This window comes from Acanthochromis polyacanthus, chromosome 6 (assembly GCF_021347895.1).
Source record: "Acanthochromis polyacanthus isolate Apoly-LR-REF ecotype Palm Island chromosome 6, KAUST_Apoly_ChrSc, whole genome shotgun sequence".
NCBI classification, from domain to species: Eukaryota; Metazoa; Chordata; class Actinopteri; family Pomacentridae; genus Acanthochromis; species Acanthochromis polyacanthus.
The window spans coordinates 26,928,590-26,946,861 of record NC_067118.1 but is presented as its reverse complement, the minus strand read 5'-3'; the positions used below and the strand labels follow the sequence as shown (position 1 = coordinate 26,946,861).

Genomic DNA, 18,272 nt, shown 5'->3' with positions numbered 1-18,272 from the left:
GTTTTAAGTTATTACAGGAGCTCACGTGTTGATAAGAGGAACCAGCCTTCTATGACTTGCATGGTGATTTAAATAACTGCTGCTCTTTAGTGACCCTAGCAGATGGAGCAGAAGTCATATAGAAACAGAATAATTAATCAGTAAGTAGCTAGAAGCTATAATATTATGCACCTCCTACAAGTGACCATAAAACAAGCCAGTATCATCCATTATAATGGGGGGCTCAGTGGGTAGAGTGGCCGTCTTGTAACTGGAAGGTTGCCGGTTCGATCCTTGGCCCGTCGAGCTCATGTTGAGGTGTCCCTGAGCAAGACACCTCACCCCTAATTGCTCCTGATGGGTCGTGGTTAGTGCCTTGCATGGCAGCTTCTGCCATCAGTGTGTGAATGTGACGTATCATGTAAAGCACTTTGGATAAAAGCGCTATATAAATACAACCATTTACCAAGATCCTCGCTCAGATCTTTGCCTGGTCCCTGATAGTCTTGCAAGTTTCAGACCCATACCCATTTAATCCACACTGGATCCGAACAGAGGCTGCACAGTGGAGTAGTGGTTAGCCTTGCTGCAAGAAGATCCGTGGTTCAAACCCCGGGGTGGGCCTGGGATCTTTCTGCATGGAGTTTGCATGTTCTCCCTGTACATGCGTGGGTTTTCTCCGGGTACTCCGGCTTCCTCCCACAGTCCAAAAATATGCTGAGGTTAATTGATAACTCTAAATTGCCCGTAGGTGTGAATGTGTGAGCCCTGCGACAGACTGGTGACCTGTCCAGGGTGTCCCCTGCCTTCGCCCGAGTCAGCTGGGATAGGCTCCAGCACCCCCTGCGACCCTAGTGAGGATAAAGCGGTGTACAGAGGATGGATGGATGAATCTGAACAGGCCCACATAATCAGCCTCTTACTCCATTATTCATCACACAGAATCCACTTACACTCACACATTTTGCCACCTCTTGCTCACATTTTGGGTCCAATATGGACAAGCTGACTGCAATGAGTCGACATTTTGGGAACATTCTGGAGAAGATCAATGCAACATGTGGATATTAAAAACTAAAGCTAGCATTTGCTTAGATTAGTTTAGCATAAATACTATAAACATATGATAAGTGGGCAATTTGGCTCAGAGAAGCAAACAACCCTTAAACTCTCTAATTCGATACCAATTAAGTTGATTTCCCAAAATGCCCACAAGGTTTTACTCCTATTTTAGCACTAACAGGCATCACAGCACAGAAGTTTCTGTTTGGAGATGAAGAGTCCACTTTGAAGACATCCAGATAATATACCAACTTAAATGTTCAATCTGCAGCTAGTTTATGATGTTGGTTTAATTCACATTAATAGTACTGATTATGCTTGACACAACTAACAGAAAAAGCTTTAAGTTGAACCTGATGAGTGTACTTGAAGTCTAAAATTCATTCTCTTTTACCACTATTCACTTCTGCAGCAGAGAAATTCTGAAGCATGATGTTAATGATCACCAATATGCAGTTAAGATGTTTCAGATTTTACATTCCCAAGCTGGGAGTTTAGAATTTTCAAGGAATCCCAAGACAAATATGAGGGGCCAACAGAGGCTTTTAAGATGTTCAGTTAATTTCCTGAAATAAGACATGGAGGGTTCAGTAAAGCGGTCGCAACACACTAATACAAGTGGTTATTTATCCAATACATACACACACACAAAAAAACCCATAGCAACTTTTTTGCTATACCCAAAAAGGGCTGCTGTTAAGGAACTGCAGTGATACTTTTTCAATCAAATGCAGTCCAGATAGTCAACAAACTACTACACAAAGGTTCAAAACAAACCATTAATAGTTAAAAGCATCGACAAACTCGAATAACTACCCCAGTTTGTCTCTACCAACCAGTGAAGCTGCAGTTACATCCATGCCTGTCCAGACTGGTATATTACACTGAAGTGTGTAAATTCACATGGTTGCCCAATAAATCTAAATCTAATAGAAGATGTTGTAGCCATGACAGAAGATGATGCAACCTGGTTGATTATCCGATCGAGTATTTAGCGTTTTTCTGATTATCCGTACTTTTGCTTTCTGAAAGTGATTCCTGATTAAAAAAAATAAATGAATTTGAAAATGTGCTACTGTGGCTCTAATGCAGCTGCCTCTGTCTGTGGACTCAAGCAACGTCACACAGTAACAGCCTCACTGAAGGTTAAATGGTGAAAGGTTTTATATAAACCCATGAAAAACATAAACATGGTAAGCTGACATTCATGACAATACATCAAGATGGACTGAAATGACATTTTAACAAACAAAAATTTCAATTTTAATTGCAAATATGGATTCCACATATCAGTTATCACTCTCCTTGATGAGTAAAAATGGCATCTACTGCAAACTAATTCTTAAACTGTCGATGCTTCACACACACCTTCAACATTACAGCACAGAAGAGTCATACAATCCCCACAGTTTGAAGGTTAGCCCTGTCAATTCAACGTCCAATGAAATGTGAAGTATGCTCACAATCTCCCCTTTTGTTTCTGAGTTATGGTGCTGAATAACGGAAAGAAGATTATGATGTCAGCGTGAAGTCGGCTTTTGGCCTCTTGGATATAAGTTGTCATTGCTTCTGAAAACATGACAGTGAAGGTGACAACGTTGGCTCAGAACATCCGATGTGGAGCAGAAAACCGTTTCGACAACATTTCCTACAGATGACGATGGTGAGGATGGAATAATGAATGAGTGAATAGATGGATGATTTTTTTGTATGCATATAAGGAGGTAACAAATAGAAAACAAACAGTCGCAGGTCAAACTAAAATATCAGTGCTCAAAAAAATGTTTGATGATGAATAACAAAGAGAAGGCTGACTGTACTAAAACTTCATGAATGTATCTCAATTTTCTTCCAGGTATTAAAGCATGGCAATCTTATCCAATTCAAATAAAAGACATCCACCAACTAATAAACAAAAAACAGCAGAATTTATTTACTCTAAGTGATTCTCTCTTTGTCTTCAGTGCAGTGGAAAGAGGCTTTGCAGGCCAAACTGGTGGGTTATATAATCTCTAGTGTGTGTCCAGTTGGCTAACAGCCTGTGGACTGTAGCGCAGGAATGATGATTTCAGGTAAGGTAATTAAACTTGTGATTTTAACAGCCGATTGTTTTATTCTATTAGACGTATTTGTGTGAAAACTTATATAATTTAATGTGTGAACTCTCCAATTATGCCAGAAATGTGTTCTGTGATCAATCTTGATGTTTGACCGCCAAATTCCAATCATCTCATTCTTGAGTCCAAGTGAACAATTGTGTAAAATTTGAAGAAAGTCCTTCATGAGAATCTAACAGAAGGCTGTTTGGACGACAGAATGCCTAAAAATGGCTCCTACATACCCTAAAAGAAAGGAAGTGGTGAGCAAACGTACCACTACATACCATACCAACATCAAAAGTATGTGGACGGTCAGCACAACGAACACTTCTGTGATAGGAGGACGCTGAAACTTGCAAGTCTCATTTTACTTTCTTTATTTTAAGACTCAAAAGACCCGCACTAAAACAAACAGCACTAAAATAAACAGAAGCCAGCGCTCTGCTTTAAACAAACAGGTGAGAATGTTAACAAAGTAAAAAAAATGTGATTTTTTTTACCGGAGGGTGATTTTAAGGTTTACTGAAAATTTAAAAAGTCCAGAGGTAAAGACAAATTGAGAGTCAAGAAGCGAGTGTTTGTCCAGAAAGGTTGAAGCCTCAAGCAAAACAAAAGACGAAAGGAGAACTGAGAACATGTGTGAGTCGTGAGAAAGAAGAAAAGGGAAACATGAGCACCTGTTTCTCTGACCAGACAATGCAAACTAAAAGGCAGACAGTGTTTGACTGTTGTCACGGTTACTTTCCCCTCAGAGCCTATGATGGAGCCTCTGCTGGGGATGATTATTTAGACCTGCTGTTCTGCTAGGACGAGTCAAAATGTCAAAATATGTCCAAATGAACTCTTGTCGATGGATCAACTCACAGGTTCCAAAACAGGCTTGTGTTAGTCTATAAAAAACACATACATACGTGCTTTAACAGGAAGTGACAACATACTTGTGCTAATGCATGTTTAACCAGAACCAGAAAGCATGGCCACATCAGTCTTCTTTTAACCTTTTCACACTGGTTCTCAGAATTAGTTCATAGGTTCCAGGTGTGGTCATGGCTCCCACTTCGAGGCACCACTGGCTGTTCATGGACTCTGTTCAAACTGAAATATAAAGACTAATAAAACCAATACAATGTAAATAACAAGAAAATCACTCAGAGAGCAGTGCTCTGCCAAGGCTGCTCATTCCCCCAAATGGCATTGTTAGAAATTGCAGCATTTTTTTTGTAGAAATGCAGCATTTCTTTATTAGTTATTGATGATCAGAAATGGCAACACAGAATGTGGCCATTTAACATAGAGGTACCTACAAACAAAATGACCTTACACTGAGCATAGGCGTGTGTTATGCATGCGTACGTTATGTACAGATATGGAACCACGTGACCTAAATATGTAGCGGGCAACGGGAAATGATGGGACTCAGAAACACCCCCACACAATTTAATCTGTTGTTCTTTGTATCATTTCCGACGGATAAGTCCCAATAAGTCCACAGCATTGGATTTTTAATAGGATTGCAATCAGGTGATTGTCTGCAGGCAGCTGACAGTGTTCACTTGTTGTCATGGTTACAGTGATGCCATGCTGCTATCTCATAATCATACAGAAATCTTTAACAAATCCATGGATCCAGACTATAAGCCACATCACTGCCAAAATCTAATCACGTGGTCCTTGTGTCATTTCTGACCTTCCCTGAAAATTTCATCCAAATCTGTTAGTTCATTTTTGAACAATGTTGTGAACAGACAGACAGACAAACCAACACCAATTGCAACCGAACTGCATTCCTTGATGGAATAAAATCAGGATGCAAAAATGCTAGTGGCTCTATAAACCTCACTTTCTCAGACTGATCTGTTACAGAACCTCAGTCCCCTATTGTAGTCTGTAAAACTGATAGAAGGTCATAAATGTAATTGAGAGGATATGAAGAGATTGTGGCGATCACCCAATGATGGTCAAATTCAGCCAGTGAAACTTCAATGTTCAATTCTTAGTCAACGCAACTACGACATCTGAGTGCAAGTGAGAGCAGCGCTAAATGACTAACAGCTCACTGAAGCAGCAACCCGTTTGCTGCACGTTCATCTATAAACATCACAGAGTGCAGAAAACACAATGCAAGGCTGTTGTTGGCAAAGTCGTACACACACCTTAAAATGTTAACAGGAGCTGAGGTTTAGATTGTTGCTTCATGCTGTTTATAGGAGTCTTTCCTCAGAGTGTATTAAATATCTGCAAAATCACACAGCAGCAGGACATGCATGAACATATGAAAGCTGTTCTACTGCTACCATAAATGTTTATCAGTTTGTGGGGTAAACATATGGAACAGTCTAAACAACAATCTCAAAATGAGTATAATTAGAAATGAATTTAATAAAATGTACAAAAAAGACTGCTTAAAGAATATAATAATGTAGAACAGTAAAAGTGTTCTTGGTGTTTTGGCATTTGAGGTTTACAGCAAACAGGAAGCAGTAGAATATGAGATGTACGGACATGTAGCTGTTAGGAGTAAATAAGTTAAACTTCATCCTGCCTATTTTCAGACATTTTTTTAAAGGTTCTTTTCATTATGTGAAATTTATTTTCTTGTTTTTAGCCTTTGCGATATTGCTGCATGTCTGAAAAAAATCAAATATAAAAAAACTCAAAACAATGAAAATGTTTTCAATGCGAGAAGGTAGCATGCATTTACAAAACTTCTTTAATTATTTATAAATAGAAATAATCCCTGACATAGAGACAGAATAAACAGCTGAGTCACAGTTTATACTCTGCAGCTGGATATTAACCCCTTAAGCTTTACTCAAGTCTAATCCATTTAGCAAAGTCCAATATTTTTCTGTACCTGTATTAGTCTACTGCTTATTGGATAATTATGTAGTAACATTACCTGTAAAATCAGAAACTAAGGTATATCAGTAGCCTGTGTCTTGTACTGACACAGTTTTAACCTCTATAACACAACAGAACGTCTGTAATTCAGTTATGACTTTTGGTTTTGCAGTGGTCCCATCTAATAACTTCTTTAGATTGCAGTGGGTCCAGCAGAACACCTATTAGTGTTCTACTGTTGAATAGTGGACGGTAATACCAGTCTGTCAATCTCAGACTATGGTTTAATGGATAAAACATCATCTATGTTTACAGACTTGCCTGTTCAGCAGAGGATCAGCTGACAGGTTTTAGTGATCCAGTGATTTTATAACGTCACCATGTCTCAATAACTACTGAAAACATGTCATGAAATCTAGTACAGACTGAGTGTTTCCCTCAAGATTAATTGTGGTAGGGAAACTTTGATTCAGTCATTTCTCATGTACCGCCATCATCAGGTCAATCTTGGTTTATTGCCAAGCCTGATAAACTCCTGATATTATGTTATAAATTTCTAATTATGTTATGATTAAATGCTCTTTATGATTTCAAACTACTGTATAACTGTGTGACTGTGAACTCATATAACCCCAGTGTACCCAGTAAATTTCCATGATCTAACTCTGACCATGAAAATACAACAAGTTGATCCTACAAGCAGCCGGTTGAAACTGGCTGCTCAGAAACTGATAATAAAATGTAACTTGTTAATGAGCCTGCTTAAAAACTAAACTGTTTCCACCTGTTGCCAGTCACTCATTCAGACTCTGCTCTGTTCAAGTGATTTCTTGCGCAAGTAAAACTTTGCTTTTACTTGAGCGACGACTCTTGAGTATTAATTTGGAGAAGTCTGGACTCCACTGAAGAATTTTCTGGACACATTACCATCCGCCTCAGCTGTACTTGGTGTTTTGAGGTAATTAGCTAATGTCAGCATGCTGGCAGGCAAATATAATATTGTGAGCATGGGAAGAAGTACATTTGCTCAGCATGTTAGCATTTACCAATTTTATTTTAGTGCTGTTACTAATATTTTATTCTTGTTCAAACTTGTTGTTAAAGCAAATTTGGGTTACTTTGATAAATGTAAAATCTAAAACATGCAAACTAAAATAAAGAAAAAGCTTGAATGGATTTCTGAATTTTTAACTCGCAATATGCTGTAATTTTGAACACTCAAAACCTGGACAGCTCTGGTATGCATGGATAATGGAATCAGCATGACAGGGAGTAAACATGCTCAGCACCAGAAGCCTGACACTGAACAAGATGAATTTAGGCTTCATGAATATAATCTAAATCTTCACAAGTCTATTATTTACACCTATTCTATTTGTGACAATTCAGTGAGATTTCTGTTAAAATGCTTTTTAAGGTGGTTATTAAAAGATTTTTTTTGTACTGGGCTATTTATGATATTTATTACTGTGAGGTCTTTTTTTGCACTTATCAAATCTGCTGTATGGATGCTCCGAGCGTAATTTCGTTGTCCTTGTGACAATGACAATAAATATTCTGATTCTTCTTCTGATTCTGATAAGATAAGATAAAATCTATTGTATTCATCCCACAGGAAATTATTTTGCCAGAGTACAATAAACAATAAACAAAGGTTAGTGGAATATACACAATTACACAGAGGATGGTAATAGAATAGAAATAACAAATAATATAAAGTACAAAATGCAAGTTTCTAAAAGTGTTTGTGTGAAGTGTCACAGAGTGTCAAGAGTCTTAAGTGTGTGAAGTGACTGTATACTGTATAATACTAAAAACTAGAAAGAATGACAGATAAAGAACTGAAGTAGAGCAAACTCATCTATTGCATCAATGTATTGCACTCAAGTCTACTAGGAATAAGTCTGGCTATATTGTGCATAGAAAAGTTTGTTGAGCATGTATCCCTTCTGCAGAAGGGGGAGTAATTGTAAAGTCTGATTGCCTCAGGTAGGAAGGACTTCCTGGTTGGTGTTTCCTACTGAATAAGAATGAAGAAGTGGCGACTTCCACAGAATAATTCTGCACAAACAGTATGTTGCACAAGAATGTCTAAAGAGGGTCACATCACATCTCATGTGACCCTCAGTGAGACGACATGCTGCATCTTCCTCCTGAGGCCAGTAGAGGGAGGTACAGGGTTAACACTCCCTCCACTGCTTCATCTGACTTAATCAGTCCAGTGTGATGTTTACCAGTTGTATGGCCATTGAAGAGGACAGGAAAAGCAGGAACCACAGCCAGAGTAAGACCCTGTAAACGTCAAATGTGCTGTTAGCTACAGGTTGGTGCTGGTTATCACGCCTGATCTCACTTTTTAGTCTGTATTTGTTTGTATTTTTTGACAAACTGGCACCAATAGAGAGAGAATGCTGAATTGGCTAGTAGCAGTTCCTGTTAGTGATTTACTCGTGATGTACAAATGACAGAACTGTGTTTTCTATTTTGCTGCCTTTGCACTTTGCTGGTTTGATTGTTTCACATTTGGGTCTTAGATGGAGCTCTTAAAGTGCCAAAACACTAGCCTAGCCGCGCTAGACAACCCACGGCAACGAATTTAATTCTCTGCCAGGGTCGGTCTAGTTATCCTCGGTAAGCCTCGAGGTTGGATGCTCCTAAAACTGGCCGACGAATCACCATGAAGTGTAGAGTCAGAAGGCGGGCGTAACTAAGTGACGACAGAGGCGCGACGATTCTGACAGAAACAACTGGAAACAACCATAGAAACAAGGATAGACAAGAAGATGGCTGCGCACAATAAACAGTTATCTTTCGACTCAGCTTTGGCCACAGCCCTTAAAGATTTGAAGCTAAAATTCAACCTGAAAGATAAACAAAGGACGGCACTGAAGTGTTTCATTGAGAACAAAGACGTACTCCTGCATCCTCTGATTTCCGGCGCTCGAGGAACTACGTGCGCTGATTGGTTGTATACCTACCCAATTGCTGCAGAGTGATTTGATAGACAACCTTTTAGCCCGCCTCCCTCCCTGTCGAGAGTTCCTAGACCCTTGCGTCTTCAGACCTGGGTCTAGCGTGGCTAGGCTACCAAAACACCACATTATCTACATGAATTAATCCACAATAGAGGCACTTTATCTGAATATGTTTGAACAAATAATGGACCCCAAATGGAAATCTGAAGCTACAGAATCAGAACTACTTTGATGTAAAAGGAACGTGACAAATCTCAGGCAAGTTCCGTCATTTCACGGTGGGTTTATGGATGTTTGTAGACATCCTTAAATGTATAGACACTGGAGATAATAGTGTCCCTGTGAGGTTTAAATCACACTCTGCTTTTATGTTCAGATTAGATGAAGTTTCAACCCCCGAAGAAGAACTATCTTTGTCTGGTGACACCTTGCTGAGGCTTTTCCCTTTTTCCTGCTGAATGTGCAGGTTTAACACACAAAACATCCTGTGGTTAAACGGCTAAAGTGCAGTTAAATAAGCGAGGATCACAGTGAGTTATTCCCTCCCCAGCTCCCTCAGTCAGGACAGCTTGTTTTATTTTTCTGCTGCATGAGCCAAAATCTCAACGAGCACCTCAAAGTACTTCAAGACCGCCTTGGCCCAGACTAAAGCAGGTAGCAGTTGAAGGAAGGTGAGTGCATTTCGACACTGCCTCCGTTATCCAGTAGCGCTGATTGTTGGAGCTGCAGTGGACTCTGACCTCCCCAGCAGTCATCAGTGTGTGTGCAGTCAGAACAGTTCAACCAGGCCTGTCACTAACCGCTATGTAAGATGACAGCGGGTCTTATTCAACACCTCCAGAGGCTAAAGAAACTTGTAAGTACAATTCCATATCTAAAAGGAAGCATATTTGCTTGAGGGTTCACATTGAGTGTGTGTAAACATCGTGTTTGCTAAAAGGCCATGCTTTGTTTCCAAGATTTGAACTGATTGCACAGTGGTAAGCATGACACTGTTGTTCTCAGAAACCTTTGCGACAGTTTCTGGAGCTTTCCATTACCATAAGATATTTTCTGACTTGTTTCATCCATCAACATGAGATCAGTGTGAAAGCAACAAACATGCTGAGAGAGAGAAAGAGCGAGAGCCCGGCTAGGCCCATATGGTTGGTTGGATTCCTCAACAATGTGTGAAAGGGCTGTGAAAATGGCATCAGCTGCAGCGTACCACGGGTGTGAACTGAAAACCGCCTTTGTAGCGTTACGTCATGTGAGGTTGGTAGATCTGTTTTGCTAAAAGTAGCATAATGAATATCAAGAATTAGACGCACACATTTACTCCAGTACTGCTTAGACGTATATCAACTTTTTACTGCCTTATACTTGTACTTTGAAGACTACTATATTGATTTGGCAGCTCGTTATCTATCCTATAAAGAATCTTCCAACAAAAAACAAAGATCATTGTATAAGATATTACGCATTACACTAGATTAAATAATGTTACTAAACCGCCAGCTGCAATAATAAAATGTTGCTCAGACAGAAATGGAACAATAACAGCAGATAAAATGATATGAACTTGTTTATCTCACTGCCGATTGATGCTTTCACTAATGCAAAAACTGACTGCTTCTTCCATTTCTGCAAATCATACTTCACCTTCACTATTGGGAAATGTTCAGCATCAACTTACAAACAGCATTAAGCTGGATTCATCCACTGCTTTTTATTGTCCATACTGATAACTGCTGCTGTGATTATGAAATTAGCCACACAGTTAACGTGAAATAAGCCTCAAAACCAGAAAATCTCTGTTCAACACTTTGGAATAAAGAGGAGGAGTGTGTTTTACCTCATTATATTTAAGATCTTTTAACATTTTCCATAATTTGTTTACATCTGGGTGTCAGAAAGACAAAAACAAGCTACTACAAGTGATTGACACAGGCTCAGAAATAACACACAGCTCCTTAAAAACAAGAGCTCAGGAGAATGTGTGCCATCATTGATTACCCCAGGGGTATGTTTTAAACCTTCAGACTGTAAAACAAACAGAAAAAAAAGCTTGGTTTTATTCCAGGGGCAATCAAATTATTGAATAGTGTACACAAGAGGAAAGAGAACTGCCCTGAATACTAAGTTTTTTGTAATTATCGTTATTGCTCCGATGGACTTTCTGTACAGTTGGTTGGTGTTGCCAGAACACAGTAAGATGACATTACCAGCATTTTTTAGCTCTTTATCTACTTATTGGCAGCTTGTCATGTTTAATATTTATGTATTCATTGAATGTTGTGCTGGTTTTCTTGTCACCAATCGCCGTGATTTGCTCCTGGCAGCAGAAGTAAACTACAGGTCACATGATTACTAGCTGGCGTGATAATCGAATGTGATATTAAGCATTTTCTGATTGTTGTAAGATAAATAATATCAGTATCGGCCCTGAGAAAAACACATCTGCTGATTAGTGCATACAGTATTTGATTACGCTGTTTATAGCAGTAAAAGGAATCCTGTCTCCACAAAATGATGCAACTAAACTGCATTCTCATTTTGAAAGAGGAAATGTAATTTTTTTCTCACACAAACTTTATTTTTGCACTTGTGCCACAAAGTCCATGGATTTCCAAAAGTGGAGAGGATAGAGGTGTAGGTCAGAGACTGGACCGTCACCTGGGAGACCTGTGACTGGGTCCAGTATGGGATAAACTTTGTTTTTTTTAGGCATAATAGTTACATTGTCATGTTTAAGAAAATATTGACTTTAGGCCTGAAATACAACCCTGCAATGAAATAAATAGCAAGGATGTTTTTTGAAATTTATTTTGGCCACGTCACAAACAAACACAATCCAGCAGAAAATATAATTTCCTCTAAAACTGTATGTGACAGTAGTGTAGTTGTAAGTGAATATGACTTTTGGGAGACAGTTGGTAAAACACGGCCTACATTTATCAAACACATTCAGCGAGATACGATCATAACCGGTTTATAATTCACAATGTTATCAGAAGCTACACCAAAAAACCATCTAAGCCTCTCTGATGGTTTCCTGAGATAACCAAAGATCAAAGAGGTCAAATTATTCAATTCTAAAAAATGGCGAAGATAAAAGAAAAGTCCCGAAAGATGATGAAGAAGGTATGTGTATCAGCAGTTAGTTTTCCTTCTGTTTCCTTACAGACCCTCAGATGTTGTGACCCTATTTATAAAAACAGGAAGGAAACACTTGAGTGAAGAGCCATGTCGTAAATAAAGCAGGTGAAGAGCTCCACCATGATGACTTATAACAACAGTACACAGTAAATGCTGACAGATTGATGCATTAGTATTAACCATCTAACATTTGTCGATAGGGCTGTTCTGTTTTTACTTTTGATACTTCAGTACATTTCACTCTAATTACTTTTTCCATAAATTGGTTACTAAATCCAAACAACTGCTGGTTAATCATTGGTAATGAAGCATCTGTAGATTGTTGTGCTAGAGCTACAAACTGACCCCGAGTTTTAATAACTTATTTTGTTTGATTCATGCGATGTGAGACAAAGCATCAGTGAGCCAACTGGACTCATTTCAGTATCTAATGTGTTTTCCTCCATTTCCAACATTCAGCAGGCGATTTTATCTCCAACAGCTTTCACTAAAACCATCAGTTGGTGTTTCAGCTGATTCTTTAGTGGTTCTGAAGTACATTTCTGTTCGCTTCGGTTGTCAGATTGGAGATTTCGGGGTTATTATTTTACTGTTTAAACAATAATTTGAGTTTTACGGTTATGGAATTCTTCCTGCGGGTATTATAATGAATAATAAAAGTGGGCAGCAGCTGCAGCAATTTTTTTGCAGTACGAATATATTTTTAAAAAGTTGTTTTTGTTGTTTTCCCACTTAATGCTAGTTATACTAATTACGTTTTATATAAAAATTGACGTCAAAATCTTGTTTTTAATAGAAACGTCTGCACAACAGAACATAATTATCACGAGCACGGACAAGAACGTGCAAAAATCACAACACATATACAGTTTACATGTGCAGAACTGTAGTCATGCGACCAAAAACTGTTACTTAAACATTCAAAGGGCTGAAGTATAATATTTAAAATGTTTTTTTAAATGAGATTTTAATTAAGGAGTACTTTATGTATTTTTAAGGAAAGCAGTATTTAAATAAATTATTAAGCTCCTTTTACACCTGAAGTATACACTAGGCTAAAATGTCCTGTCATTTAACTTTATGACTGTTGTCATCAGAGGTGACTCGGCAGTTTTGACAGATAAATAATGTGCAGTGCAACTACTTTTTGTCTCCTTGTTCCTTTTTCAGTTTGTTTGTGGTTTTAAGTGAAGATGCTGTTGGTTTTATTTACTCAAATTTTCAGAGATACCATCTCTGAGATTTCTGCCTCCCTCCCAACACTATGCAGGCGGTTAAAAATATGGCTGCATAAAACCAAACTTTCTACACTGTGTTAAATGTCACTTTACATGAGTATGAGCCTACTTGTATTCTAGAGTCTGAATAAGGATTAACAGTTGTTAGCCCACAGAAAAAGAAAAACATCACATTTAAAATCCCCGACATCAACAAAGGAGAGAGGTTTGTTAAAATTGAATCTAAATCAGTAATTTATTACAAAGGAAAGTTCTGTTAACTGTTTTTTTTTTTTGCTTGTTTTTAGTCAGGGAATGCAGGACAAACTGTTCTAAAACAGTTCATTAAGGAATATTTTAAATTCTTTAGAAATCCCTCTTTTACTGAACTGAAAAGTTACATAATGGAAACTGGTATGTCTATTTCTGGACAGAAGAGTCAGACAGTTGTGTCTTTTATGAAAAGTAAATCAATTTAAACTGTCATAAAAATAAGTATTGAGACACTTCTTGCACCGTTACTGTCAGAGGAATGTTACAGAAGTCACACTGAGAAACACTAATCTTGAGTTTGTTGTGACTACAAACAGCGACAGCAGTCATGAACAATAAAACCTGACACACAAAATACTGAAATTAAAAATAACCCAACCTCATTTGTAGGCATGGAATTCCTAGTGGATACAGCACACAATTCTGAGCTAATTTAATTTAGAGTAAATTAACAGTAGAGATTCTGAGCTGGGTGAAGTCCAAACTTAAGAAATTAAATTAAATGGCTCGAGGTTTCTAATTGTTTTGTCTTTGGCTCACGGCACAGAGAGTAACATTTAAAACCTTATGAGCTAAAGTTGAAGTTTCTGACTTGTGTTTTTCCAGGTATGACAGACAGCAGAGGTGGAGCTATTTTCTTCAGACTTATTTCCTCGGACTGATCCGGCTGCGCCATGGCTCTGCTCATCCACGTGTTGGCCTGTGCCTTCGGCCTCGGCTCCTGGGTGGCAGTGAACGGTCTGTGGGTGGAACTGCCACTCATCGTCAACACCCTCCCTGAAGGATGGGAACTCCCCTCCTATCTGACTGTCATCATCCAGCTGGCCAACCTGGGGCCTCTGCTGGTCACCCTCATGCACAAGCTGTGCCCGGGTCGCCTTAAAGAGCACATTGTCATTTACTCCATCCTCTCCATCGGGGTCCTGTCTTGCATCCTGCTCGCCTTCTTCTGGGACAGGACTACGATTGTGGCCGGGGCACCACATAGCACAGCCTTCTTCATCATCACCTTCTTCCTCTCGCTGGTGGACTGCACTTCCTCAGTTACCTTCCTGCCTTTTATGATGCAACTTCCAGCGAAATACATCACCACATATTTCATTGGGGAAGGGCTAAGTGGTTTCATTCCGGGTGTTGTTGCTCTGGCACAAGGTGTAGGCATGGCCAAATGTGTCAACTCCTCTCAGACTGCAGGAAACCACACAGGTGACAACACGTGGCAACTGCATACAGAATATCTTCCTCCAAACTTTTCCACCGAGGTGTTTTTTTTCTTCCTGGCAGCCATGATGTGCATAAGTTTGGCTGCTTTTGTTGCACTGAACAAGCTTCCTCGGACCTACGAGCTGTCCACTGAAAACCTTGTGCCGGATACCGTGGCGTCTGTCAGCTCCGGCCTGGACAACCCAGGAGCAGAGACTGATAGAGGTGGTGAGAAGAACCAGGGTGATGGGGCGGCCGAGAGAAGGCCACTGCTGGTAAAACATACTGTGTACCAGCTGACCTTCATCTACTTCCTGGTGGTTTGGGTTAACGCTGCAACAAACGGAGTGCTGCCCTCCGTGCAGACGTACTCCTGTATGCCGTACGGGAATCTGGCCTATCACCTCTCTGCTGCTCTGGCATCAGTGGCTAACCCAGTGGCCTGCACTATTGCAATGTTCTTCCAAAACAGGTAAAAATGATTGATTTTCCATTGAAGAATGGGTTTGGTGCCCTGATAGCTCAACAGGTTGAGTGGGTGACCCATTAACAGGGCTATGGGTTTGAATCCAGGTCATGGCCTTTTGCTGTAGGTCCTTCCCCCATTCTTCTCCACACTTTCCTGCCTCTCTCTCACTGCTGTACTGTCAATAAAGCCACAAAAAAAAAATCTGCCTAAAACAATAATCAGATGGTGAACATTTAAACAGGTATTACTTACTGTGTTCAATCCACCTGCTCATACTGACCATTAAAAGATTCCCTCCTAATGGTTTAATACTGTAAGAAATGGGGAACACCATCTTGTGTTGAAAATACACTAAACAGCCACAATATCAAAACAAATGACAGGTGGAGTCAATGACAATAACAGTCTCACTACAATGAAATATTCTGCTGAGAAACTGTGGGCCCTGGTGTTCATGTAGATGTTACCTTGGCATGTACCACCCATCCAAACACTGCTGCAGACCTTTCCCATGTCAGCAGCACTCCCACATGGTAGTGGCTCTTCTAGTACAGAAAAAGCATTCTGTCACACTGTAAAAACTACTCAGGTGGCTCAAAACACAACCAAGAGTCCAAAGTGTTGACCACCGAACTCCTCAGACTCCAATCTAATTGAGCATCTATGGGATGCATTGGAAGGATTTGGAAGAACCCATTTAATCCACCACTAATGCCCCAGTACTAAATGCCACAGTGGATACCACCAGAGGTCCCATGTCCATGTCCTCATAGGTTAGACTTGTGTTCATAGCAAAAGATGAATCTACACAATACTAGGCAGGCTGATTGGTGTAGACTTCCAATGTGTATCTGAAGCCATTAGAAAGAGACATGTGAAAATACAGCCTTGGAATTAAGCCTTTCTCAACACTGTGGCATGTTTCGCATGTTTAGATGCATTTATTGAAGATTATTTCCCACAAGCAACCAGACAAAGGGCCACAACTAGCTCAAAATGGATTTATGGCCACTTCAGCACTGGTAAATTTTCATGATAGCTGTCGTTTTTTCTGTGCTTATAAAATGTAACATTGTCATAATCTGTTGCCGAGTTTACAAGGAAAATGCAGAAAGAAAAAAAAAGAAAGCAAAAGATACCTTGGACATAATGCCACGATGCTAGTTATTTAAATAAGGTAGACTGTTTTCCAGAGTTGTAGTATTTTTACTGCAAAATTCCCTCTTTGTGTTTCTGTCATTCAACTGCAGCTCTGGAAGGAAGCCTCTTTGGAACAACTTTATTTGTGTAATTAGGACTTCTGCAGTCTTAAATATTCAAATTTATTGCACCAAAACAGAACAGTGGATTTCGTCTTATTGGCCTGTCAAACATAACAAGTGAATACAGCAGACAAAATCTGTTTGTGTACAAATGGACAATATAACTTTTGAATATATTTTTCCCACAGTCACTTAAATAAATGCCTTGGGCACAAAGTTTATATCAAATCCTCAATTGAACAATCATATCCTCCCTTTGAAAGTTAAGTCACTTATCGTTACTCATAAGTGGTTACTGAGATATATAGTAACCGCGGCTGATAACAAGCCTCCTTTGTGTTCAGGTCGCTGGCCTTTCTTGGAGCGCTGCTGGTGCTGGGGACAGGGTTTGGCAGCTACAACATGGCGATGGCAGCTATGAGTCCGTGTCCTTTGCTTCAAGGGTCAGCGGCAGGAGAGGCGATCATTGTGAGTGGAACATAAACATGTTTTTTGAGAGATGTGTGGCGTAGAAGGAACAAAGACGGAGAAACATTTCTCACTGGCTTTATCAGAGAAATGCTTGTCACAAAGTTCAACTCCTCCTTTACAACTGACCTGAGAGTTGAACTCTGCTCACTCACATAACTGATGATGAAGCAACATATTTGGACAGTTAGTGTGGAATCCTGATTTGTTTTTCAGCAACAAATGATGACAAAATGTTCTCAGATTTTCGTTCAGATGAGCTGCAGAGTCAGTGTTATTTTCTTTGCCCTCACCAGGTGCTCTCATGGCTCCTCTTCACTGGAACGCTGTCTTACGTCAAAGTGATGGTGGGAGTCATCCTGCGAGACCGTAGCCACAGCGCTCTGGTCTGGTGTGGAGCTGCAGCACAGATCGGCTCGCTAGTTGGATCCGTCACCATGTTTCCGTTGGTTAACATACTCCGGCTGTTTAAGTCAGGAGACTTCTGCAACACTGAATGTCCTTCATGAGATTGAGACTTACTGTCCTGAGGAGCTATAGACTCTCATTTAAAGGAAAATATTGACATGTTGGAATGTACGGTTATTTGATTTCTTGCTGAGAGTTAGGGGCAAAGATTGACACCACTAAAGATGTTATAAGGAAGAGGCAAATCAGTTAAAGAATCCCGAGCAGAAATCTGTGGTAGAATTATGGTGGTTAAATGACATGTCTTGCCCTCGCCTCAAAGGCCAATCATTTGCTTTGTAACAGCCGAACCAGGAAACACTGAGCCAGTCGTGTTGTTGCACTGACCCAAGCACGATGTTGTGAAACTGTGTACATGTGTAGAAGTAAACCTGTGTGGAAGAACTCTTTTTTTTAATCAGATTTGATTTGTGATTTTATACATTAATACACCATTCATTCAGACAGGGATCAGGTCATATTAGCGCAATATCCATACACCAGTTGGCTTTACCAAGATGGCTTCCGAGTGGTGAGGCTTACTTATGACCTGCTGTACAAGGAAGAACTTTTCATTGAGGCTGGAAGCAATGGCTGCATTCAAAACCTCCTGCTATTGACGTTTAACGTATGCAGCATGTACCTCATACTGCGTTCCATAATATGCACAGTGGAACTGCTGAATGATCTTATTTTGCAGAACGCTACAGTAGAATTAGCCAGTTTCTGGTCTTGGAAAACAGAAGTAAACAATAGCATGGCTAATGTGCAGCTATCCCTAATGCTTTAAAAAACAGAAAGCATTTTAAATATTAGAATTTTTTATTTAAAAAAAACAC

General features: G+C 39.6%; 1 protein-coding gene across 3 annotated transcripts; it reads left to right on the top strand.

Annotated features, from left to right (window-relative positions):
* Positions 1-8,185: 8,185 nt before the first annotated feature.
* On the top strand, positions 8,186-17,839 carry slc52a3 (solute carrier family 52 member 3). 3 transcript variants are annotated; one of them, XM_051950165.1, is made up of 4 exons: positions 8,186-8,265; positions 14,191-15,259; positions 16,863-16,986; positions 17,283-17,839. In XM_051950165.1, the coding sequence occupies exons 2-4, from the start codon at positions 14,259-14,261 to the stop codon at positions 17,493-17,495; spliced, it is 1,338 nt and encodes a 445-aa protein (XP_051806125.1). In that variant the 5' UTR covers positions 8,186-8,265; positions 14,191-14,258; the 3' UTR covers positions 17,496-17,839. The 3 variants fall into 3 exon arrangements, with proteins under 3 accessions (XP_051806125.1, XP_051806124.1, XP_022043823.1); XM_051950164.1 differs by having other exon boundaries at positions 8,209-8,304; XM_022188131.2 differs by lacking the exon at positions 8,186-8,265 and adding an exon at positions 9,646-9,812.
* Positions 17,840-18,272: the final 433 nt, after the last annotated feature.